This window comes from Acipenser ruthenus, chromosome 34 (assembly GCF_902713425.1).
Source record: "Acipenser ruthenus chromosome 34, fAciRut3.2 maternal haplotype, whole genome shotgun sequence".
Taxonomy (NCBI): domain Eukaryota; kingdom Metazoa; phylum Chordata; class Actinopteri; order Acipenseriformes; family Acipenseridae; genus Acipenser; species Acipenser ruthenus.
The window spans coordinates 2,959,355-2,985,830 of NC_081222.1; the positions used below are offsets into that span (position 1 = coordinate 2,959,355).

Sequence of the window (26,476 nt, forward strand, 5' to 3'; positions counted from 1 at the left end):
AAAATATTCAGGGTCGTATTTTTACACCAGTCTTTAATTAAATCCTATTTCTTTTTTAAAGAGAACATTCCATGTTCTGTAAATGACACAAAATGTGGAAGCAATCTGTTTGAATGTTTGAAGGACCATGAATGATAGTACTTGCATTTTTTGTTCTTATTAAAAAAAAAAAATAATAATAATAATAATAATAATAATAATTCTCTCCTTTTAAAAATTAGGAGTTAATTATTAAAGACTGGAGTAAATGCTTTGAAAATACAGCCCATCATTCTTAGTTGAAAAAGAAAACATGGCAGTATTTATGGACCAGCATTGAAAACCACTAATCTAAGATATATAGCGACACCACAATTACTCCGCCAGTTCCCCATATGTTTTAATATGTGATGGTTTGTACAGTATATCATAATTGGGTTCAATCACATTAACAAAACAACGTTTCCACTCTCCAGAATTAGACTTCTGTGTTCTCTTCTAATACTTCTGTCCTTCTTGCTGCACTATATTGTTTAGCCTTGTAATATAAGGATAATATAATGGAATCATAAGGAGTTTATTTAATATTGTGATTATTTTTGTCTAGAACTTAAGCACCTTTTTGGTATAGTTTTACCTAACGAATCATTTCTAACTGTTGGCATCAGAATTTAAAGTAACTGTTTGACTGTTTTTTGGTTTAGATCCAGTAGGTTGGAAGCAGTGTCAGTTCTGCCTGCAACAACGTCATGTTTGGAAAACACACAAATGAAATGCTCTGAAATGTTTTATTGTACAAAAACGGACAAGTGGACCCTTTTAGCAAAGCGCACGCCTGCAAATTCGTTTAGTCTTATTTTTTTTAGATAATGATTTGAATAGTTCTCAAGATTTGCACTTGCGTCCCCTTTTAGAATTTACAGGTCATTTAAACTTTTTGAATTGCGCCCAGCAATGTATATATACATGCACATTTAAACACTATTAAACATTAAAAAATTCATTCATTCATGTACAAAATATATGACCTCTAATCAATTTGTAATAAAATGTGCTGGTTTGCCTCTAGGCACCTATTTCCCAATAGGTACAGCTGCAGAGAAAATGTTTTTCATATTAAAAAAAGTTCTGCTGCACAATGATGAGGTGAGCAGTAAAAAACAATACAAAACAAAAAAAATAGATTTAAAAACTTGTAATATTGCAAACCGGACAGAAGGGTCTGCAGCAGCACTCCTGTGGCTGCAGAAACGCAGGCTTTGCGATCCCCCAAAATAACTGTATATGTATAAAATATCTTTATGTATAAAAAGCATCTGAAGACCACAGCAATATCCATCCTGCACCACAGTCCAGTGTTGGTCAGTATAGCCTGAATGAAAACCATGTAAAAGTGCAGAACATACATATATACATACATACATTCATACATGTCAATACTGTACACAATAAGCTATCTAGTATAGGTCTATTCTAATATTTACCACCCCTTATAAAGTTTACTACAGTAATTTTGCATGCTATGTGTGCGGTTTCCCCATGGTTATGTATGTTTTTGCCATAGTTTACCATGGTTTCCCATGATTTCTAATGATATACCTCTCTGGGCTTCACAATGCTTCCACTATGCTTTATTACACTTTACTATGGGGAAACTTTCAAAACATGCAAACTATAAACACAGCAGAATAGAAACCTGTTTTGTTTCTACGGGATAGTGAGATGAATTAGTGTATCTTTAAAATAAAATATATATATATATATATATATATATATATATATATATATATATATATATATATATATATATATATATATATATAAATTAAAGACTTAAAGTGTTATTGTTAACCTTTTCTAGTAAGATTTTTTTTATTTATTTTTTATTTTACTAGCCTTTAGCCCCACCTGGTGGCTTAGTTGTAACAGTGCTGCTGTGGTACGAGAGACTTCAGGCTTTTGTTAAAGTTGGCAATATTTCTTAGAGGTAACTGCTGAAACTTTAACAATGTAACTTTAAAAAGAAAAATGGAAAATGTATGCATTAAACCAATGCAACACTTACATATATATATCTTTTTTTAAAATAAAAATATCAACCCTTGTAACCCTTGCAGTGAAACTGACTCAAAATCTATCTGGTTTCTAAGAATAGAAAGGTTACTGCAGTCACAGTTTTAATTACAACACACTACAATACAATACAATACAATACAGTGCTCAACCATGCCCCTGTCAGTATTATTTGAGGTTTCCTTGCTGAAGTGATGCTGTCTCAGCATGGCGTTTAGTCACTCCTGAGAGGAGGTAGAGGTAATCCAGACTCCTTGTGACCTTTCCACAGTCACCCTTTATCACAGAAAAGAAAATCCATGGAAACTGTTTCTCCTCTGCATCTCTTTGACAAAGCTCAGATCTCTGCTGATGCAGTAGCTGTTCCTCAGGTTCAATCGCTACGATCGGCCACCTTCGCAGAACAGTGGTTCCCAACCCCGGTCCTCAGGACCCCTGTGTCTGCTGGTTTTCATTCCAACTGAGCTCTCAATTACTTAATTAAACCCTTAAACTAATAATGTGCTTAATTCAACATGTTTAATTGTTCTAAGCTCCTAAGAAGTTGCAGATTTCAAGTTACTTAAATGATTTTACAGTTAACTTGAAATCTCCCAACTGTTTGAGAGCTGAAAACAATTAAAAAGGCCCAACTAAGCAAATTATTAGTTCATTTAGTTAAGTAATTTGAGAGCTCAGTTGGAACGGAAACCAGCAGACACAGTGGGTCCTGAGGACAGGGGTTGAGAACCAGTGTTCTACAGTGAAACACACTGCTGGGTGTCCTCTGCCAAGCCAGAGGGAGGTCCTGGGGGGGTTTATCAGAGCTCGGACGCTGCCCCAGTTTCCAGCTTCCCGGCCAGCACGCTGAGGATTTTGTCGAATTTCTGGTACCGTTCCTCCTGCTTTGCCTCTGCGCCTTTGGACCCCCAGAACAGTCGCAGTGCAAACTCCGTCTTGAACACCTCCAGCAGCTCCTCTTTAGGCTTGAAGTCTGGGGGCAGAAAATAATTAGAATCTGGGATGGGAATAAGACTCCCATTGCACAGCACTTGACTCCATTCCAGGTTTTGCTACAAGCTTGATGAGGTAACAAGCTCAGGTCTTTTTAAACTCATTGTAAAACTGGATCAAAATGCTAGGCGGGGATGGAAATAAGACTCCCATTGCATAGCAGTTTCACCCATTCCAGATTTTACTACGTGCTTGATGAGCTACAGTGCATAAGTAACAGGTGTGTCTTATTAAACTCCTAGTAAAACCAGGAGTGGATCTAACTGCTCTGCAATGGGAGTCTGATATCCATCCCTGCTGTGCATTACGTTTCCCTTTACTTTTTTGTGGTTTCATTGTGTGTTTAATAAAACACACCTGAGCTTGTTACCTGGACACTGTGGCTGATTGAGCTTGTACTAAAATCTGGGATGGCCAAAAGTGAAATAGGAGTCTTATTTCCATCCCTGATAATGGTGATGCAGAATCAATATGCAATCATGTTCCTTGTTTATGGACTAGCCCTAGTAAGCATCTCAATGCAATGGGAAGTAAGTTCTGTTGTTACTGGGCAGTGTCCAGCGTTTCAGTCTCCTCTATATTGTACCCAGTGTCTGTGTGCAGGCCTGGATGATCATCATTATACCACACTAACAAGAAACCAACATTAAAACCATTTGCTTTCTTTTTTCATTAAACCACGAATGCACCCAGCCTCCACCCTGTTACACATGTGTGTGTGTGTGTGTGTGTGAGTGAGTGCCTCACCTTTGAGCAGGGAGCTGGCGTAGGAGCTGTACAGCCCAGCATTGAGGGTGATGGCCCGGGCAGCGCCCAGTGTCTTCAGCAGCTGCTCACAGCCTTCCTCTGTGTCCTCACCCAGCCCCACCCCCTCCATGAGCTTCACCAGCGGGAGGATGTGAGGCACAGCCGTACGGCTCACCGGAGTCTCGTCTGCAGAGAGGGGGACCCCAAGTAAGAGGGAAGACCGGGAGAAACAATAGTGAACAATACTGAACCAGAGACTCTGTGGCTTGTTAATACAGCATATACTGAAATCTGAAATGTAGCACGATGCTGCCTTTGATAACTGGTAGGAATCAGTGTAGACTAGGGATGGCCAACCCACGGTCCTAGAGAGCCACAATCCTGCAGGTTTTCTGGGTATCTTTAAATCGCCAATGGCTAAAGATCTGGAAATGGTTTTAGTGTTGACCAATTAAGAAAAGAATTGGTTCAATTAAGTAATTGAGAACTACTAGTGTAGATCTTAAGACCTGTGATGGTGAGGGTGGGGGTCATTGCTTCAGTTTTTAAATCCTGTTTTAAAATAAAGTTCTAGAAAGTGATCATTACTGTTCCACCTCACTCATCAAATACACCCATCCGTACGTACTGTAAAGTTGCATGCAGCCCAAAATAAAAACATTTGGAAAAGCTTTTCAAAACATCTGTCTCGTGCTTGGAGTTTCTCACTGTGCAGATCAGCATTTGCCTTTTCTGCTTCACAGTCTTGGCATGCCACAGGACCTCTTTTGAAGCTTTGCATGTATGTTTTGCATGTGTTCTTCTCTCCGTCACCCTGATCATCTCCTGCTTACCTTTCCCCTGGTTCAGGGCTTTGTAAAAGGGCTTCAGCTGCTTCTCAAAGGCGATGGCGCTCTCTGTGTGGTTCCTCCGCAGAGCTCTCCACGTCATCTCCAGACTGGCAATCTGAAAAGACAGCACCATGACTGTCCGTTAACACCAGCAACAGGGCCCCGGGCAGGACGAGGCGGATCCCAGGACACGTGTGCTTTCAGATAGCGTTGCACTTTCTTGGTCATCGTGCCTGGATTGTGAAACTGTATCCAACTTCTTTATTCCAGTCATTCACCAAACCAGCCACTTGCTTTATTGACTTGACACTGCTGAGGTGAAATGACCCAGGAAGTGTAACAGATTTCCTGAGATCAAGGCATGGAAACTGAAAACTTTCTTTAACCCATTACAAGTGCTGTTGTCCTCATTTGTAATTTTTTTTTTGGAGCATCTACCTGTTATTTTATTTCTCTTTTTAACTATATTGTTAGGAAAACTTACTATAGTTTTGTTAACCGCAAAAGTTAAGTCTAAATGCAATCTATCAAATTACATTAATAAATACAGCTTGTGTTCAGATTTAATTATTTATTTTAAATGTATCTGGTACTTCATGGGTTAAAGCTGAGGCGATGCCATTTTGACATTGTTCCATTATTCGCATTGAGCTCTCCACAGAAAGCAGGTGCTGACAATCAGGTGAGAGTCACTGGTGTCGATTGGGCTAATGTTTCATGTTTTAAGTCCAGTTGGCTGTTTTAAAAAGCATGCACCGATGGGAACAACCGTAAACACGCGTCGCTGGACAACCCTCAATCTCGCTCCCCTTACCTGCGGCATCTCCAGCGCCTTCATGACTGCGGAGAACGCGTAGAGGTCCCCCGCCGTGTTCTTCAGCTCCGCGGAGAGCTGGATGACCTTGTTTAACACGGAGGCTCGCTGGCTCACTGTGCCCGTGCAGCCCAGCACGTCCACAGCAATGCCCAGCGCGATCAGGTGATGCCTGCCAAGGTAACCGGCGCAGCATCAGGATACCCCAACACCCCCACAATAACAACAAACACCATTTTAGGATTGAGACATCAATCATGAACTGTAAAAGACCTTGAAAAAAATATTAAACATGTCCAATTGAACAAATAACTAGATCAACTAAGAAGCGGCCCTCGAGGACTGGAGTTTGACGCTCCTGATGCAGGGCCTTGTGGGTCAGTACACTGCATAGCAGTCTGGAACCACCGCTGCTTACTTGTGAACAACCATGGAACTTCCAGTCCAGGTCTTTGTTCCAACCGTGAGTCTTAATTATTAACACTATAACCAGAAAATGTTCGCACCTTATTGATACGACTTTTAAAATGAAATGACTGCAGCTCTAAAAACAGATTGAAATACTGCGATCATTTAGGGTGTCGGAGAATAATTGTGTTCCTGTATGAGGATTCAGGAAATAAACCTCTTTAACGGGGCTTATCTGAAGCACGCAGAGCAAACTAAATAATTCCAGCACATCTTGCAAACGTGTACTGAAATTCAGAAGGTTGCAGTCGACACTGAAAAGATAAAAGGCCAGGATGGGTTCTGTTTTATTATTTAAATGTCTGTTCGGATGAGCTGAGCAGCAGACCCTAAGGCAGTGTGATTGTCCCAGCACTGTTGCTCCTACCTCTCCAGCAGGTCCAGTCTCAGCTGGTGTCCGTGTGGCAGTGTGAGCAGCTCCAAACCCGACCCGACTCCCATCAGCTGCCTCTGCTCCTTCGTCACCTCCATCATCCTCGCCACCTATCGGAGGCGCACAGAGAAACAGTGAGTGACAGACCCCCCTGTTTCAAATTAAGAACAAGTGCCGTACAGCTGTGGCCAAATGTTTTGCATCACCTAGAATTCTAGGATGGAGACATCATTTTAAAAATAACCACAATGTATAAGAACATAATTTAGAATTTTCTATTTAACATCATGTATTCAAAGAAACTACAAAATGATATTGCAAAAGTCTACCGGAAGCCATAATAGCAGTATAGTATTTCATGTTAGATTTCGAAATGTCACATTTTTCAATTTTTGTTAACCCTTTAAGGTACATTTTTGCAAAGAGTTACTTCCAAATGGTCAGTTTCCTCCTTGTGATACTTGAGTCGCTCTCAAATGTGTTTTAGGAAGAAACCATTTGAACAACCGCTCAATTCATTGTGTACCTTAAGGGGTTAAAGCACGGGTATGTATTGTAAAAAATAGCGAGGTTAAAAATGGCAAACCAGGGTCAACCGTGGGAAAAACAAGGGAAAACTGCAAAAATGGCATGCAAAAACTTTCATAAGGGCCAAACCAGTTTTGAATTATTTAAAAAGGCCAGTCAAGAGGAATCATCTCGTTTGCAAGGGTGTCTGGGGGAGATCTCCGGGGACCCTGTTTTGTTTCGTTCGTCGTGGTTGTTGCCTGTTTACCTGGCAGTCCACTTTGAGGATGTGCAGTGCTGTTGTCCTGGCGTCGCTGCCTGCGAACACTTCCTTCAGCCTCTTGAGCACGCTCGGCTCCAGGGGTTTGTTGTTCTCCGGCAGCAGGAGAGACTGGAAGCAGGAGGGCTGGAAAGAGGAGACTGTTTCTATCTGAGGCCTCACAAAGTGGGGGCCCTCTCCACCCTCCTCTCCTCCCTCCTCTCCCCCCTCCTCCTGCTCGCAAAAAGCAGAGAGAGTGGGCGACACGGCGTCCAGAAACTGGAAACTGGTGTCTGTCATCCGAGCCCTGCTCTGCCAGCGCTCCTCCACGGCCAGCCTGTCCACGTGACCCTTCCCTGCAAGGGGTGCTCTGGGTACCAGCTCCCCATAGTAGTCCTCAGGGTTCTGCCGGTGGAGTTCAGGGTGAGGGCTGGTGAAGATGACCGAGGGAATGCGCAGCGGTTTGGGGGGCGCTCGGGAGTGCAGCTGCCCATCGGAGCCCCTCAGTACAGGACCTCCCTGAGGCTGCACGGAGGCACGGGTGAGATTGGGGCTCAGGAGGGGCTCGCTGCCTGTCCGGAACACTGGCGAGGGGGGCGGGGGCTCCGCCCTGTTTGAATGGGACGTCTGCGTGGCGCCTGCACAAGGGTGAGAGAAGACGGAGGTGATGAGAAATCCCATTTAACTTCTATATTGTCCAGTGCGCTGGACTATTATGATAATCTAGATAGGCGTGCTGATACTCACTCGTGATTGCATTTAAGAAGTATTTATCGGCAGGTATTCAATAAAGCCATTCGTTTACATGTTGATTTCAAAACAAGAAAAGCTGTCCTTCCCTCACCTTTACAACTGAATAACAATCAATGGCAAGTTAAAGGCTGATTGGAAGCCAATTTTCCTCTCATCCAGGGCACTGACATTTTTACTGCCGTACCAAGGCCATAAACATCCAATGAAGACGTTAATCGTTATTGATTTGTACACAATTACAAAGGTGAGGGAAGGACAGGTTTTCTTGTTCTGAAATCAGCATTAAAAAATGGATTTAATACCTGCTGATAAATACTTCTGAAAGGCAGTTACGATAATGAGAATCAGCACACACCTACCAGATAGCATGTACGTTTATGATGTGCTTATAATCAGGTGTACACATTGTACAGAGTTTCTATACAGTCTACAAGAGACCTGCCTGGACATAGCGAGTAAAGAGGAGAGAGACAGAGAGAGTGTATGAACACACACCGTCACTTACCCGATCTCAGGTTACTGTCGGACTGGGCAGACTGCAAGGAGGGTCTCCTTCCCAGATCCTCCAGATTCCCAGGGTGACTGCCACTCTTGTCCTTATTCCTGAAACGCACGGTGCAAGAACAGCGATTGGAACAGGCACTGTGAACATTACACATCTGGATCTTACCAAGCCCAGAAGTTATTGTTAAAAAACTGAAGCACTGCTCACAATAAACAGAGATCGACGTTTGCAAACTTTTTTGTTTTTTGCATGCTAGTCTCCAAAACAAGGAGGATAGTAGCAATTGTAGGGGTAGTTTTGGTTCATTTAAGCCGTTTCTTCAGTCATCTTGTTGGCTCTTAAATCACAGTTTCCCTAGCACATGTCAGAAATGCACTTTAACTGACAGTAAAGTGGGATTTAAACTTTTAAAGGAAAATACCCCCAAGAAAGTCTATAGCATCTCTTGAATTAGGATTGGGGAAAAATAGGGACAAAAAATGTAAGAGAAAGGCTTCCCAGCGAGAGTAAAAATGGTAGCAGAAAAGTAAAAATGTTCTGTATAGATTTGTTCAAGACCCTCCCCCCATACAGAACAATGTCAAATCCCCCCCTCTCCTGGGAGACGTGGGAGGACAGGGTGGAAAGGTGTCAGCTCTACCCTGGGAAGGCGCCTCGGTGGTGCTCTGCGGTTACAGCGCTTGGGAAAACAAACTTGCTTCAACGCGCTCGCTGTGATAGCCAAACCCCCCCTTCTGACTGGGCAACTCCTGCTGCCAAAAGCACCGGAGATTGAGTCACATGTCTTTCCCACTCCCATTCAAAGCCCAAATATTACTGTCCCGGGGCAGCACAGGGATAAGAAGACTCTTTAAGTTGTATATCAACAATAATGCAGTATATAACGTTGGCCATCCTATACCCCTATATTATTATGGCTTATTTTCTTCCTAGTTTACTGCGCCGTACTAAGAAAACTGTGAATTACCTGTGCTTCTGTATTACTGCTTTTATTATTGTTTCAGCTTTTTTTGTCCTCTTTGAATGATGTCTGTTTTTGCCATTGAATTTGTTACAGTACTTCTTGCAGCCTTCTCTTGCCAGGACACCCTTGTAAAAGGAGATGTGTTGTATCCTGCTTTAAATAAATACATTCATTTGAAATCTACCTGAGCAGGTTGCCGTTCATTATGATATCCTGCTGGCCTCCATTCAGACTGAGTCTTTTGGGTTTTTTGTCACTGGGGTGCTGTTCCTCCGAGTTCCCCTGGGGGGCACCGCTGCCCTGCTGCTCCTCGATGACCCTGAGCGGCACGCTGCGGGTGATGGGCTGGGAGATGATGGCTCCGGACTTGTCGGAGATGGGCTTGCGGTTGCCCACGTGACAGCGCACCAGGGCGGGCACGTTGTCAAACTGGTCCTGCTCGAACTGGAACAGCATGCGCGAGTATCCTTTCTTGGGACGCAGCACCACGCGGATGATCCGGAAGTGCATGGGCTGGTCCTGCCACTGGCAGGTCAGGACATAGTCCCCCGGGCTGGACTGAGAGTCTCGGATCAAGAACTCCCCGTCTGTCTCCAGCAAGGCTTCTGCTGCCTGGGGGTCAGGAAGGAAGCACAAAAAGGGTCACGTTGATAAACGTATTTCAGAAGCAGAATTGGTTATCAGTGTGCTATGTGATATTAATAATAATCCATGGTCTTTTCTAGGGGTGGGCTGATACACTTGCTCATACCCGTGATCGCCTTTAAGAAGCATTTATTGGCAGGGATTTAATAAATCCATTCATTAATGTGTTGATTTCAAAACGAGAAAAGCTGTCCTTCCCTCACCTTTACAATTATTTGCATTGTCAGTTCACGGCCTCCGTGCGGCGGTAAAAATGTCAGCGCCCCGGTTGAGAGGAAAATTCGCTTCCAATCGGCTTCTAAAACACTCAGCACGCAAGTTAATTGCCATTGATTGGTACTCAATTGTAAAGGTGAGGGAAGGACGGCTTTTCTTGTTTTGAAATCCACACATTAATAAATGGGTGTGTTTTGATTTATTTAATACCAGCTGATGAATACTTCTTAAAGGCAATTACGAGTATGAGTATCAGCACCCTTATAACTAACACCCTAACAGCCAATACGAGTTATACACCAGTTGAGAGATCTAGCATGGAATAATTTATTCCTATTTTTTTTTTTTTTTTTTCTCATTTTGGAATTTATTTTGCATTTATTCAAATCTAACGAAAGAAAGACCAGGCTGTCCCGCACTGTTCCCAATTACGTTGCCAAGCAGATGCGGAGTTTGATCTAAATTCAGCTGTTTTAATTGAAGTACTCGCTCCTGGAGTGTGACACCCTGGCTGGACATCTACACAGAGGATACAGTATTGAACAAAGAGTACTGCTGTTATTACTATAGTTAGATTTAAGTTACCATTGAAATTGTAACTGCAGCAAAAACACAGATTTAAACATCCAGGAAAGGGTTAATGCAGTGCTTGTTTTTAAACAGAATGCATTCATGCAGTGTGCAGTCATTCAGACTCTTTTGGCTTACAAAAAAAAAAAAACCAAAAATCAGTGCTTTGTTTAAAACTAAAATGTTCCTAGTAAAATTGCCCGTACTTGCTTTGAAATCTGCCTCTCCTTTGTCTGGATACATTTGTTGGTACAGTAATTTTGACTTCTCCATGACCAGCATGGTGCTTGTAGGAGCGCCTGTCTGGTTGCATTGCATGCATGGTTGAGTGATTGCATGCTTCCGTCTGAAAGTGGAGTGTTCAGAAGTCCGGTCAGTTCTTAATTAGGGTGTTCGTAACTCTGAGGTTCTACTGTACTTGGTTATATAAACAGAACGGAGCACTGTTTATATTTCGCTCATGAGGATAATTCAACAAACCTCATTCTTGGTTCACTGTGTTCCTTGAACGTTAGTGTCCATTAGGCTTGTGATGCAGTGTCTGGGATGTGATCCCTAATGCCAGCCCTGGTTTCAGCCGTGCTAGCCCATAGCAGCCACAATGAAGGTCTGTTCTGGATTGTGATCTGATGCCTAATGATATCCTGAGCTCCTTATGCACTTGTGAGGTTGTTTATTTAGTTATATGTAAGGTAGAGGCTTTCATTTTATTTTTTTATTGTTGTACACATATTCATCAAACGGAACATGCAAACATACAGCACTGTACATTTTCCACATTTATGGTCCCCCCTCCCCTTCATCAACCCCACAGCAATAAAAGAAAGCATGAAATACCTTCACCCTCCCACCCCCAGAACAATGGTATCATTATATCTCTCGCTTACGTTTACCAGCAGCGAGTCCTATCTTGTATTTGAACTGGTTGGAGTGGTACAAGAAAATGAGTACTTCGTGATCTAACCTATACCGCTTCTAGTCTCTGTTTGTGATTTCTGTACCCTGTGCAACCCGACTAAATAGGGATAACACACCTCTTCAAACACCTGCATTCTGTTTTGTATTTTGTATATCAGTCTTTCACAGGATGCTGTCTCAGCTAAGGTATTGCACCATTCCTCATATATGGGATTGGGGGTTTGATCTTTCCAGTGGCGCAGAATAACTCTTCTAGCTGTTGGAACTGCCAGCGCAATCCAATTCAATATTTTACTTCGTTCCTTCAAAACGATGTTTGTGTAAAAGACACAGTGCTGGGTCAGCGTTAACTTTGATCCCAGAGATGATCGTCTCGAGAACCTTCCTCCAAAAGACTCAGCAATCCCACAGCACATGTACACTGTGTACATCTCCAACATGTTGGCGAGCCCCTCGGTCCCCCTCTATACATTATTTATGGAGTCCAGTACAACCTATGTATTGTTTTAAACTGTATTCATTTAAGATGTGATTCTTTCATGGGTCTAGTCATATTAGCAAGGAGATTCACCCAGTCCTCCTGTAATACCCAGCTCCCACTCCCATGCTATTTTGACTCCAGTCAGGTTGGGGTTTGTATTATCTATTAAAAAGGAATATACACCAGATGCATTGTGGGATTTATGCATCCACTGAGGCTTTCATTTCTTACATGTATAATATTGACTCATTATTGCATGATCAGTTTATAAGTAATAAAGTACAATTAAGTTGAGAATTACTCATGATTGAACTTAAACAGCATTTATTGAGTCTCAGAGAACCCACGCATAAGAGATTAGACATGATAAAATGGTCACTAGGTTTTAAACAGTAGTTAGGTAGTCAGCCATATTACCTTCCCATTGGGGGTCACATTGGACATACCTCAGCACTATGTCCAGGGAAGAGAATGGAAGCTCTTTGATGCGTGTCTCAAAAAGTGTCTCTCCTGTCTATATTGATAAACCCTTATAAAGCTATAAGCTTGGTGTGTTGCCAACTGGTCATTGCTAACTTGGTAATTGTAGTCAACAGCAGTAGTTCCTCTAGCAAGCAGTGTGTGCTTTTGAGTTCAACCGAAGTGCACCCTCTTCAGACAAACATCACTGCAACTTGGTTCTTTTCATGAACCCCCTAGTCTGCCTTCTTAATAGTTATTTGCTACTCACTTTTCTTATGAAGACAACTCATGTCTGGTAAATTCAGTTTCCATTAATGATATGACCCCTTTTCTTAGTTCATCTCTAACCCTACACGCTAACTTCCTGTTCCACGGAAACAGCAGTACCTCTCGCCTGATCTTTCCGTGGTACCAGGCGTGGCTCCTCAGGTCCTCTGAGCTCAGTTTCAGCTCCTCCTCCAGCTCCTTCTTCAGTTTCTCTTTCGTGGAATCCATCCCACGCTTCTGAAAGGCCGCCTGGAGAAGAATCACATTGTGAAACCTTTAGCTGCTGTTTCATACCCGGGGTACGCTGACTGAAAAATCCTTTCAAAGCAGAGCTTTGAGGCGAGTCTCTCTTACCTTTACAGGACTTGGATGCGCATCTACGCTCTTGCGTCTGCTGAAAAAGAAGCAGATGAGAAGCAAATCAGCACGGGGTGTAGTGAAAGAAAAGAAAAGGATGGCTTTTCACGAACAGCACTCGATTACAGTTTGCAATGCTTCAAAGCAATGCTGTAACTTTTTGAAAACATTTTGAAATCAACACGTCATACTCCTAAAACATTTTCTGCGGGATGCTTCACAAAATACAATTTCATTTTCGTTAGTCATCTAAACTCATTAAACCGTGTATAGCTTCAATGTGTGTGAAGCTATGGTGGACATCAGCGAAGCCACATCCCAAACTGCCACCAAATTCTCGCTGCGGCACCACCGGGGGTGTTTGTGAGAGACGTGTGTGCCTCTTTCTCTCACAGTTGTGTGATTAATACTGTGCCTAACGGAAACACAGGAATGGAAAGCAGCACGGGTGAGATTTGTCGTTATGGTCTGGTCTTGACACCATAGTGTCAAGCACAGCAGCTACAGCTGTTGTTCCTCCTTTTTATGACATCCGACCTCATAAAACATGAATCTACTTCCTTTGTTATGCTCTGTGCTGTAAAGGGATTGAGAAGGGGGTACAAGTCTTGAAGCACAGCACTCAGTCAATACAATGGAAGCACCGGGCTCCTTCTGTCATTTCTATGACGTTCTCACGACTCACTGTGGCTTCCTTCTATTTTTAAACACAATTGGGATTGTTTTGATATAATGAGTATCAGCGCACCCCGTCATTATTAAGAGTCAGGTTATCTGGTCCTTGAATCTTACATATAATTACAATGGTATTATGCAATGTACTTAACATGTCAATCTTTTTGCATGATATATGGAAGTACACAATTGTATCAGAAAAGGGTTAGGTTTAGAGTTAGGCTTGGAGCTTGGGTTAGAGTTAGGATTAGGGTTATATCATACAAAAAAAGTGCATTGTAACTATGCATAATAACAGTGTAATTAACATGTATTTAACACATTTTACACAGTATTTAGATGCATTTAATGGAAAGTGGTACCCTGCGTTGGAGGGTGTGTGCAAATGGTAAGGTAGCTACATGCAGTAGGAGTGGACTGTGTAAATGAGGCAGCATACAGCTCTGTGTTCTGGAAGCCAAGGACACACACACAGGATACAGTGCCTGCCAATGACACCAGAAAATCAGGACATGGAATTATTTTGACTTTTTTGTGTGTGTGTGTATAGCTTGGTGGCGTTTCTCTAGTTTCCTTCCTGAATCTTACATTAATAACAGGATGATTCAATGGAAAATCGTAACAACACAACGCCACTGAAACTTGCACGTGAGCTTTTAAATCGCAGATTTAACTTCCCTTTCTTTTGTTTTTCTCAAATGTATTTGTAATGAGTGCTTTAAAGTGGTTGATGAATAGACTAATACCAGTAATAGCAACAATGCGCAGGGTTTGTATCATCTTTAAAACCCCAGTCTCTTGCATCCACCAAAGACGATGTGTATAAAACACTTCTACTGCGCGGCGCTGGCCCCAATTCAGGGAGCTCACCAAAAACCTCCTACCGAACACACACTGCACAGCATTGTACTAGGACAAGAGAGAAGGATAAAAACACACACACACACACACATATAGAACAACTGTTAGCTAACTATACATGTCGTGTTTACTCATATTTTAAATGGGGGTTGTTATTTTAATGTTATAGAAACTAAAAACACAATTAAATTATTATTATTATGTGGACATAGTAGTAGTAATAATAATAATAATAATAATATAGCACTCTGCCTTTAATGTATTTTACTGTATTTAATCCTGCACTTACTCCAATCTGTAGTATTTTGTATTTCACCTGCACTCCTATCTAACCCTGATATAACTATCAACACTGTTATCTGCTCTTGAGCTGCCCCGATATCAAATCATACTGTGTTTTGTATTTGCTCTTATTAGGACTGAAGTCATTGCGTTTTGTATCTTGCTCTTAATTGTATTGTAATTCTTGATATGTATTTTTTGTATACAACTGTAAGTCACCCTGGGTAAGGGTGTCGCTAAGAAATAAATAATAATAATAATAATAATAATAATAATAATAATAATAATAATAATAATAATAGTTTCTTGTAATTAAAAAAAAAAAGTTAAACAGGAACATCGATATAAAATATGTATTTTGATTTTCCGTGAGTTACATTATTTTTGTGACAGTAAACTTTGTCTCCAAAAAGATACAAACTCAAAGTCGTATACCTTCCCCAACTGACAAGAGTACGCCTGTAGTATTTATGTGAACTAGTACAATAGGTAAAAATAAACATGTACAGTATTAAAAATACTTACTATATACAGTATTAATCACAATCAGGTATGAACTCGATTTCTCCATTGCTATTTTTAAAGTTCAGCTAGAAATGAGTAGATTTTTGGATAAAGCTCTCTTTTTCTGTCCCTCTTTCTTTCCATTCCCTAGCGTATATATATTGTTTCATACCTTTTAAATTCCCGATGACAAACACAGCCGTTCTGTACGTTGACTCCAGTTTGACCTCTTACCTGTTCGACCCACCTTGTTTTGTTTCGTTTATATTTTATGCGGCCCTCACTCTCATCTGACGTGACCCGCACGAAAAGTAATTTAAAAAAAATACAACTTTAGTGAAACTTTGTTTCCCGTTTAAAAAAAACAAAACATGCCCGAATACTCTTTCAACGTACAGCGAGTACAACGAGTCTTTACAAGTCCTGTAAAATTAAGTTTCAAAGGAGGTATCGCTCTCCGCAACATTCCTTGAATTCCGCTCCCGTTTAAATTGCCAGCCTTTTCACAACGACGACCGCACAGGGGTTGCAAGACAACGCATTGATTTATTTAATCCCAACAGCAATACAAGGCATACAAGTTAGTAATCTAGTTTACCTTTATAGACCATTACCAGTTCCAGGTTTGCGTTCACACGTTTAAAAGAACCAACAATCCTCCACATACCCCCACACAACAGCTAGTACTGGATAATGCAAGCTCGACTTTTTATCTCTAGAATTGCTCAAGAGATGTAGACTGCACCTTTTTTTTTTTTTCTTGGGCTGAACCATTTGTGTGTAAACAAATAGGGAGGAGGGGGGAGCAAATAAAGTTTATTGTACTTTTAATTTGGCAAAAGACTCAAGCAAAGCTTTTAAGAAATTCTCGCAGAATATATATATATAATATATATATATGTGTATGTGTACACGTGTGTATATATACAGTATATATGATATAGATAGATAGATATAAGAGCAGGCTGTGTGCTTTACCTTTGTGCAGGAACTCAGTGAGTAGTTGTGTCTCTTCTGTGTCTGCTACCCTGGTGCTGGGGTGTCTCAGTGTTGAGGTGGCTGTGCTGTGTCTCTCCTGCAGGGTGCTGGAGTGTCTCAGTGTTGAGGTGGCTGTGCTCTGTCTCTCCTGCAGGGTGCTGGGGTGTCTCAGTGTTGAGGTGGCTGTGCTCTGTCTCTCCTGCAGGGTGCTGGGGTGTCTCAGTGTTGAGGTGGCTGTGCTCTGTCTCTCCTGCAGGGTGCTGGGGTGTCTCAGTGTTGAGGTGGCTGTGCTCTGTCTCTCCTGCAGGGTGCTGGGGTGTCTCAGTGTTGAGGTGGCTGTGCTCTGTCTCTCCTGCAGGGTGCTGGGGTGTCTCAGTGTTGAGGTGGCTGTGCTCTGTCTCTCCTGCAGGGTGCTGGGGTGTCTCAGTGTTGAGGTTGCTGTGCTCTGTCTCTTCTGCAGGGTGCTGGGGTGTCTCAGTGTTGAGGTGGCTGTGCTCTGTCTCTCCTGCAGGGTGCTGGGGTGTCTCAGTGTTGAGATGGCTGTGCTCTGTCTCTCCTGCAGGGTGCTGGGGTGTCTCAGTGTTGAGGTGGCTGTGCTGCAGGGTGCTGGGGTGTCTCAGTGTTGAGGTGGCTGTGCTTATTCATCCCCAGTTTGTACATTTTAAAATGCATACAAATGCAGTTAAAGTGTTTGGGGGAAAAATCAGGATGTGGCCAACAGCCAACTGCTCAAGGACTTATACACTGCACAGCCGATTATCATTATCATATACACGCGTATCTTAAACAACGACGACTTGACCTTATATTGCCCCTTTATCAAGTCGCTATACAGCATAGATTTACAGTACATGCGGCTGAAACGTCTCCAAATCACATACCGAAAATGTATCGTTGCCGCTCACTGCAATTTTGTTTACAGTTGGATTCTAAGTTTTATGCTTACACGATAAACAAAACAAAAAAAAACAGCAGTGTATTCCAGTAGGTAAACTAACATGAAAATTAAGCGAATCCACCCCCAAAAAAGTCCTTGTAGAACTGAAGCTGACAGAATACAGAACACGTGTTTGTTTAAGACCGCTATACGTGAAACCACTGCACAGTACAATGCAACTGAAAGCCATCCTTGCTTTCCATTTCACGCACTGTAATCGACGCAGCACAATGCACGCATCGCCCGGATGTTGCACTACTAACGTGACAGTTGCATGTCACAATATCTGTCTGTCGTATTTCTCCCATGACTCAACATCCATGCGTTCTCTGTTGCGCAATGTCGGAGGCAGGGCTCTTTGTCATGTCTTTAAGTATTTTTTTTTTTATGTATCTTCTGCATAGCTCAAGCGGTCTGGCTGTGATGTCATGAACCGCTTCACACAAGCTGAATGCAGTACAGTACAGTGTTAAGCAGTGAAAGATTGGTTAGTCACTGGTAAGTACTGTAATGTATGGTACAGTAGCCTTAATAGCCTCAACACAGCCCACGTAGTAAAATATAACTGAGTACTTGCATTCACTGTACAGTATGTGGAATAACACACACACACACACATGCATACACACACGTATATTTAAAATGAAAAGCAGCATACTCTATAAATATGTCAACCATTTACAAATAGAGGACCCTCCCTATTGTAAGGCTTGGGCAAATGTTAAGTGGCCAGAACAGTATCATACACGCACGATACACCCCTTTCCCTGGAATAATGGGTCATTCCATTCCAACCCACCCTGGTCTTGCTCCAGGGACTGTCAGTAGGACTGTATCATTAACAAGGTCGAAGGGTAAAGCTGCAGTCTGCTAGTGCAATAAACACTGGGACCCAGGCCAGGGCTCCACACCTTTCCGGCACAGAACCAGTGATGTCAGACCTACACAGTCACACAGCGCGTCCTTTCCTCATGTGCTTTGCTTAGGAAACTCCCAGGGCTTAAAGCAATGGATTGCATTTGCATAGGAAGCTGAAACAGCTGTATGTGAAACACTACCATAAATGTGCCAGGCAGTTTTGCAGTTTGCTTTTCCCAGGATCCTGTAATGTGCACATTATGCACAGGGTTTAATTTTTAAATGCACCTCCAGCATTGCTTGCCGAAGGAGTGCCTGTGTCCGTGGAGCTGACATCACAGCAGCTTATCCTATCTTCAGTCTCCCACCTCTGCCTTGCTTTGCTTTGCTTTGCTGTGGTCAGATGGATCTCACATGATAGTGTGACTCAAAGGGTGGCAGTGTGTTAATAGCTGGCCTGGGGGACTAGGAGTTGCACAAGACTAATGCCTGCAGCTGTTTGACTGGGCAAACAAGGACACATGTTGACACAGTGTGTAAAGGTTATGGTTATAGTGTCTGAAAGTACTGTTCCAGATGTAATGCACACTGTAAACACTTTTGCAGAGTATTCTGTTGCATTCAAACATGCAGTTGTAGAATGCAGCTCATATCGGCTAGCTTAACTGAAGTTCAATACACATTCAGCAATCACAGTGAGGGGTTGTTGAGTACAGCGTGTCTATGGTGATTCATTTAACCCCTGCAGGGGGGTGATTAAAGCAGTTTCCTGCCTTGTAATTATTCTCAGTGGGATGTTGTCTTTTTTGCATTGGGCAGATCTGAGAGATTGCTTTAATAATCGACTCTTTCTCATGCACACTAACATGCCCTCTGGACACGGTAAGCTGTAACACACGTCATATAGTCTACCACATGTGTAGTTTTGCCATGCTTAGACTATGCATTTACCACAGATCTCCATGGTTTTTAATATGCTTTACCAGACCTCTTGGTGCTATATTGCGCTTGTATATAATTTAACATGCTTGCAATGTGCTTTACTACTTCACCATGTTGGTATGCTTTAACATTTTAAAATGTCATAATCAATACAACAGATATCTATCTATCTATCTATTATCAATCTAGCTATCACCATTTTTTATTTTCTTTTTTCGAAATTTAAAATAATTTGTGTGAACTCTATGGATTTGGAGAAGTATATATATATATATATATATATATATATATATACTGCTCCATTATTGAATCGTATTTTGTCATATACTTGTACTTGCTAGAACTGAAGTCATTGTATTTTATCTTGCTCTTAATTGTACTGTGATTCTTGAAATGTATTTTTGTTTACGACTGTAAGTCGCCCAAGATAAGGGCGTCTGCTAAGAAATAAATAATAATAATAATAATTATTATTTATATATATATAGGCCTATATATTACAATTCTGATGTAGTGTACTTGGATTTTGTGTTTGATAGATTTTTATTTTTATATGCGATCTCTGATAATCAGAATTATTTTACTTACGGAATCAAAGATATAAAAAAAAGTCAGTGGTGTTATCCCTTACAGAACGAGAATATATTTTAAGATATTGAGAAATAGAATGTAATATATTGATTAATATATTTCAATATATTGAAGATTACAAAAGGTATTATAGAATATATGCCCATATATTTTCATTATATTGTACAATATATAAATCATACACTAATATTAGTTTTTTTGACATGTGAATACTTTTAAAGTAATTATCGAAATGCAAAAAACAAATAAACATTCAAGAATATTAAAGACTAAAATGGCAATATACTGCATGTCAATATATTTACAAAATATATTTTCCTTCCATAAGGGTTTGCACACTTCGCATGAGCGCGCACACACCTCACACAGTGTCCCGTGGGAAAGCGCTCGGGCTTGAGGCTCCCATGGAATTCTCCCTCCCTCCGTCCCACTCTCTTTCATCACCTGAGGAAGTCTCAAAGAGCGCAGCTGCTTGTAAGTCAGTAGTCTCCTCAGCTCACCCTATACTTGCCTCCAACTGATAATTACAGAATACAGCACTTTATATGGAGCTGGAAACGCATGTGGTTGCGTGCAATACCTGAGCAATGAGATCACTGGGGATCGGAAGGATGCTGTTGTGGTGGAAGTGAACGATCTCTGTACGACGACAACAACATAGCATTGTAGTTGCGCAGCGTGGTTGCACCCCATTACACAACTCAGAAATCCAAAAGTAATCAACGCATAATGTGAAAAAAAAATAACAGAACTATTTGCATTGCAATTGAAGACAGCAGCTAGTGTAGATTTGGAAAGTCATTATGAACAGCGGTATGCACATGTACTAGAGCACCCCATTGCTTCTGTTTTGATTTGCTGTGCACATCACACCACTGTAACTGAAAATCATGGGAAACAGGCACTTTTGTGATTGTCTGATTTAATGGATGATTTTAATAGGCCACACATGCAATTAATTAAAAATAGTCAGAGGAAAGGAACACACAGCCACACATGGTAAAATGCATGAGACTTTTTAGAAGTTGTTTAAGATGCCTAATTAAAGCACAACATGGTCTAACATGCTGCCTATTGTTTCTATATCACTAATTACTGACCAAAAACTTAAATTTGCATGTTGCATTTTTCTACTCTGGTGCATTGTGAGCATCAACAATTTACTCAAAGCCTCCACTAGTGTTTTCTACTATTATAACAACCTTGACTTGCATAAAGAAGGAAAAACATTGAGTTTAATTGCTCACATCACTCGATTTTCAAGGTGTGGTATCCGAAGCATAATCAACAAGTACAGAGAAATGTCATCTGTAATTGACAAACCCAGGACTGGAAGACCCAAAAAGCTGTCCAACAAGGATGAGCAATACTTGAAGATAATATCCTTAAGGAATAGAAAGAAGTATTGCTCATCCTTGACAGCTTTTTGGGTCTTCCAGTATATTTTGCGATTTCATTTTCGGTAACGTCAAAAAATCACTATCCAGCAAGATGCAGGTTTGCCCACTGTTTTGCTTTGTTGTGTTCTGCATGATGACATAATTTGAGGGAGTTTGGAAAAAAAACTATTGACCTAAAACAGCGTCACAAGGGCAATAGCTGGATCTATTTTTAACCAATCACATGCCAGAATTTCTAAAGACAGATTTATATATATATAAATAACCAAGGATAACTACCAAAGAGATACAAGCTGAACTCCAAGGTGAAGGTACGTCAGTTTCTGATCGCACCATCCGTCGCTTTTTGAGCGAAAGTGGGCTCCATGGAAGAAGACCCAGGAGGACTCCACTTTTGAAAGAAAAACATAAAAAAGCCAGACTGGAATTTGCTAAAATGCATATTGACAAGCCACAATCCTTCTGGGAGAATGTCCTTTGGACAGATGAGTCAAAACTGGAGCTTTTTGGCAAGTCACATCAGCTCTATGTTCACAGACGAAAAAATGAAGCTTTCAAAGAAAAGAACACCATACCTACAGTGAAACATGGAGGAGGCTCGGTTATGTTTTGGGGCTGCTTTGCTGCGCCTGGCACAGGGTGCCTTGAATCTGTGCAGGGAACAATGAAATCTCAAGACTATCAAGGCATTCTGGAGCGAAACGTACTGCCCAGTGTCAGAAAGCTCTGTCTCCTCCCACAGAATAATGACCCAAAACACACAGCTAAAAGCACCCAAGAATGGATAAGAACAAAACATTGGACTATTCTGAAGTGGCCTTCTATGAGTCCTGATCTGAATCCTATCGAACATCTATGGAAAGAGCTGAAACTTGCAGTCTGGAGAAGGCACCCATCAAACCTGAGACAGCTGGAGCAGTTTGCTCAGGAAGAGTGGGCCAAACTACCTGCTAACAGGTGCAGAAGTCTCATTGAGAGCTACAGAAAACATTTGATTGCAGTGATTGCCTCTAAAGGTTGTGCAACAAAATATTAGGTTAGCGGTCCCATCATTTTTGTCCATGCCATTTTCATTTGTTTTATTATTTAAAAAATCAAAAGCAAAGTCTGATTTCTATTAAATATGGAATAAACAATGGTGGATGCCAATTACTTTTGTCAGTTTCAAGTTATTTCAGAGAAAATTGTGCATTCTTCGTTTTTTGTGGAGGGGTACCAACAAATTTGAGCACGTCTGTATGTGTATATATATATATATATATATATATATATATATATATATATATAATGTGTGTGTGTATATATACAGTATATATGATATAGATAGATATAAGAGCAGGCTGTGTGCTTTACCTGTTGTGCAGGAGCTCAGTGAGTAGCTGGGTCTCTTCTGTGTCTGCTACCCTGGTGCTGGGGTGTCTCAGTGTTGAGGTGGCTGTGCTCTGTCTCTCCTGCAGGGTGCTGGGGTGTCTCAGTGTTGAGGTGGCTGTGCTCTGTCTCTCCTGCAGGGTGCTGGGGTGTCTCAGTGTTGAGGTGGCTGTGCTCTGTCTCTCCTGCAGGGTGCTGGGGTGTCTCAGTGTTGAGGTGGCTGTGCTCTGTCTCTCCTGCAGGGTGCTGGGGTTTCTCAGTGTTGAGGTGGCTGTGCTCTGTCTCTCCTGCAGGGTGCTGGGGTGTCTCAGTGTTGAGGTGGCTGTGCTCTGTCTCTCCTGCACGGTGCTGGGGTGTCTCAGTGTTGAGGTGGCTGTGCTCTGTCTCTCCTGCAGGGTGCTGGGGTGTCTCAGTGTTGAGGTGGCTGTGCTCTGTCTCTCCTGCACGGTGCTGGGGTGTCTCAGTGTTGAGGTGGCTGTGCTCTGTCTCTCCTGCAGGGTGGGGAGCTGGATGCAGGACGAGGTCTTGTCTTTCTTGCGCAGTCGGGGCAGGATGCTCTGACGAAACAGGCTGAAGCCGTGACCGGAGAAACGTTTGGGAGAGCGCAGCAGGTCCAGGGAGGAGCCGAGGGAGTGTTTCCGAGTTACTCTCCTCGGGGCTGGAGAACAGTGGGGGCCAGGGGAGCCTCCTCCTGAGAGCAGCACAAGAGAATAAAGGCAATTACACGTGAAGCCCCTTAGAAACTACTTGATGGGCCATATTCCCCCAAATAATTTGAAGGAATGTTTTTAAATGAGCGTATAAACATAACATTCTCTTATGTTGAATATTGCTTTGAGAAGAGACTGCTAACCTTTTCTAAAACAGTCCTGAAAGTTTGGTGAATAGGTCCTGATATTGATTGGTCAGGGCAGACCAACAGATGGCTCTTGGGCTCTACAGTACAGTATATCGTTCATTGAGATCAATGATACTTGTCTTCAACTGATAATCACAGAAACATAAATATATGTGGATGTATTGCTTTGTTTCTAAAGTAGACTAAAGTGTCTGCCATTGTTACCTCTGTGTTGGCTCTCATTGTGATGATGCTGTTTGATATGGGAGAGGATGAGCTCCCTGTCAGTCTGATTCTCAACCCCGGCCTCTCTGAGATCAGCATCCGTCACACACAGGAGACCCTGAAACACACAGCGAGACCCTGAAACACACAGCGAGACCCTGAAACACAGCGAGACCCTGAAACACACAGCGAGACCCTGAAACACACAGCGAGACCCTGAAACACACAGAGAGACTCTGAAACATACAGCGAGACCTTGAAACACACAGAGAGACCCTGAAACACACAGTGAGACTCACAAACACACACACACACACACACACACAGCGAGACTTGCAAACCAGCCAAACACACACATACACAGACTCACACTGACACACACACACAGACACTGACACTGACACACACAAGCACTGAGCCTAAATACATATGTATGCTTTGCATGCTTTTATACCAAGACAACCACTCATCCGATTTGTAAAGAAACTTGCAAAGGATATTCTTTAACACAAATCATTGAGGGGGCATAGCGGTTCTGTGTCTGTCTGTTCGACTGTCTGTCTGTACAGCACACTTCTCTTTTTACACATATCTAGAGAATGGCTTGTCCAATGGTGAGCAAACTTGCTAAGTATCACAATCTGTCTGTACATACTATGGATGCAGACTTGTTTTTTAATGATACTGCTGGTGCTAATTGTGTGTTTCCTGCTGTGTTGCTGACACAGGGAAGCTGCACTTTATGTGTCAAATCACGCACAAGGAATGATGCATCTCCACTCCCAATCATTGCAAAGCAGAAGTTATAATTGAGGGGGTTTAAGTGGCAATGCTGATGCATTACAAGGTTTTGCCCACCCAACCATATCTTACCTCTAAGCCATAATACTCTCTCTCCAGCACCTTGCTGTACTGTGACAGCCCCAACTGGCCCAGCCACCAGGATATAGAGGAGCGATTGTTCATGACGTCTCACGGAATCAGAGCCCCGCACCTCCTAACTATGGAGACAGCAGAGGAAAGCCTGCGATGACGATGACACAGTCAGGAACTTGTTTTGCAACGTCATGGAACTGCAGCCTAGAAAATTATGCACTTCTATTTGCTATGTACAGCAGGTCTTAAGTGTGCAGTTTTGAAAGAACCACATGATTATCTTTCTTCATTTTAGTAAGTGAGCACTCTCTTCTGGTTCAAAGCATGTTACTAGTCAATCAATATGGGAAGCAGATGGTTGGTTAATAACAGAAAATACACTGTTGATGGGGAAGTGGCCAATGCAGTGCAATGCTCTCTGAAAGCAGGTCTTGTAAACAGAGATGTCATTAAGCTAGTGTAGTACACGATACCACGTTTTAAAATAAAAATGCATGTTTACTATAACATGTGTTTCTTTCAAAACTGCACATTTAAGACCTATATAGGAATGTGAACAACAGGTAAGATTTATGATATTATTTTGTTATGCAATAAAACAATAAAACGTGCTTTTGTATAGCGTTGTTCATGCAGAGAATCCCAGGGCACTTGACAATAAAAACTCAAAAAAGATCAAAGTGTTTTCTTTTAGTTTTACCTCGGAATCTATGAATCACAGTTTGGCGTTTCTAAATAAACAATAAAAATGTGCGTTAAGCTTTAATCCAAATGGACCTGCAGCAAAAATGAACACAAGATGGAATGCATGCTAAAATTCCTGCTAAACAGAGTAAGATTCTTTAAGTACTCCCTTTTGCTATAGACAACTCAGCCATTTCTTCCCCTATTTTTTAGAAGTTACTAATGCTTTGGAAATCAATATTTTATATGCACTTACCAAAACAGAGGAAGATGGAAGCTGTCACAATAAGTAGATGCCGTTTTGCGATGGCCCAGCGATAAAACAACAAATCTTCCCAAATAGTTTACTGTTTCTGTACTCGCCATAACCCCAGAAAGACAAAAAAGCAATGTGAGTTTGTCAAACTCGTGATTGGTTGAGCCCCAAGGGCACACAGAACCGTCGGGTTATTTCTTGGAAATTTACAGTGACTGATAAAGTGCGTGTTCTGACAGCTTTGCATATCTTTAATTCCTGCCCTCGAGTCAAGGCTGTGTCCTTGCACGAAGACTACACTAAAGAAAAGGCTTTAAAACCACCACACTGGGTCATCTTTATTAAGCTTTTGCATCTCATTTTACTTCTTTGAGGAAAAATCAGCGGTTGTTGAAAATCAACAACTTCTAGGTGCAGGCCTTGCTGTCTGGGCTGACCCTTCTAAAAGTTTCCAGTAGTAAAAGCATAGCAAAGTGTAATAAAGCACAGCGAAAGCATGGTAAAGCACAGGTCATTTCACAAGTAGAATGCCACCCCAAAATGTTCTCCTTTTTCTAAGAAAACATTACAACTGGGGATGGAGAGTTTGCAACTTCACTCAGACTCCTTGCTAACTAAATATCTTGGGATCCCTGAATAGATAATTGACTCATCTTTAAAAATATGCTAAGGATTTTAATGAGCAATCCGTCTCACAAGTTCAGTGGTACCCTCAATATGATTCATTTACTAACACTGCTGAATGACTAGGTGAAGTATTTGTTCTCTGTTTTACTCAAAAAAGGATTTTCCTGAGTAAGCCATCAGGGCTTACTCATAAAAAAGTATCACATAGTAAAAGCATAGCAATGTGGAATAAAGCACAGTGAATTCATTAGTAATGCATTAGTAAGACCTCAACTAGAATATTGTGTTCAGTTCTGATCACCTCATTACAAAAAGGATATTGCTGCTCTAGAAAGAGTGCAAAGAAGAGCAACCAGAATTATCCCGGGTTTAAAATGCATGTTGTATGCAGAC

General features: G+C 41.7%; 1 protein-coding gene across 4 annotated transcripts; it reads right to left on the bottom strand.

Annotated features, from left to right (window-relative positions):
• Window positions 1-753: 753 nt before the first annotated feature.
• Window positions 754-25,592, bottom strand: LOC117402013 (breast cancer anti-estrogen resistance protein 3 homolog). 4 transcript variants are annotated; one of them, XM_059007195.1, is made up of 14 exons: window positions 25,457-25,592; window positions 24,514-24,641; window positions 23,641-23,758; window positions 22,563-23,268; window positions 13,179-13,218; window positions 12,945-13,073; window positions 9,450-9,877; window positions 8,302-8,399; window positions 7,053-7,681; window positions 6,272-6,387; window positions 5,437-5,608; window positions 4,626-4,737; window positions 3,793-3,978; window positions 754-3,025 (listed from the first exon to the last, which is right to left on the bottom strand). In XM_059007195.1, exons 2-14 carry the CDS (start codon window positions 24,604-24,606, stop codon window positions 2,853-2,855), a joined length of 3,000 nt encoding a protein of 999 aa, XP_058863178.1. In that variant the 5' UTR covers window positions 24,607-24,641; window positions 25,457-25,592; the 3' UTR covers window positions 754-2,852. The 4 variants fall into 4 exon arrangements, with proteins under 4 accessions (XP_058863178.1, XP_058863177.1, XP_058863179.1 ...); XM_059007194.1 differs by having other exon boundaries at window positions 24,514-24,664; XM_059007196.1 differs by having other exon boundaries at window positions 24,514-24,720.
• Window positions 25,593-26,476: the final 884 nt, after the last annotated feature.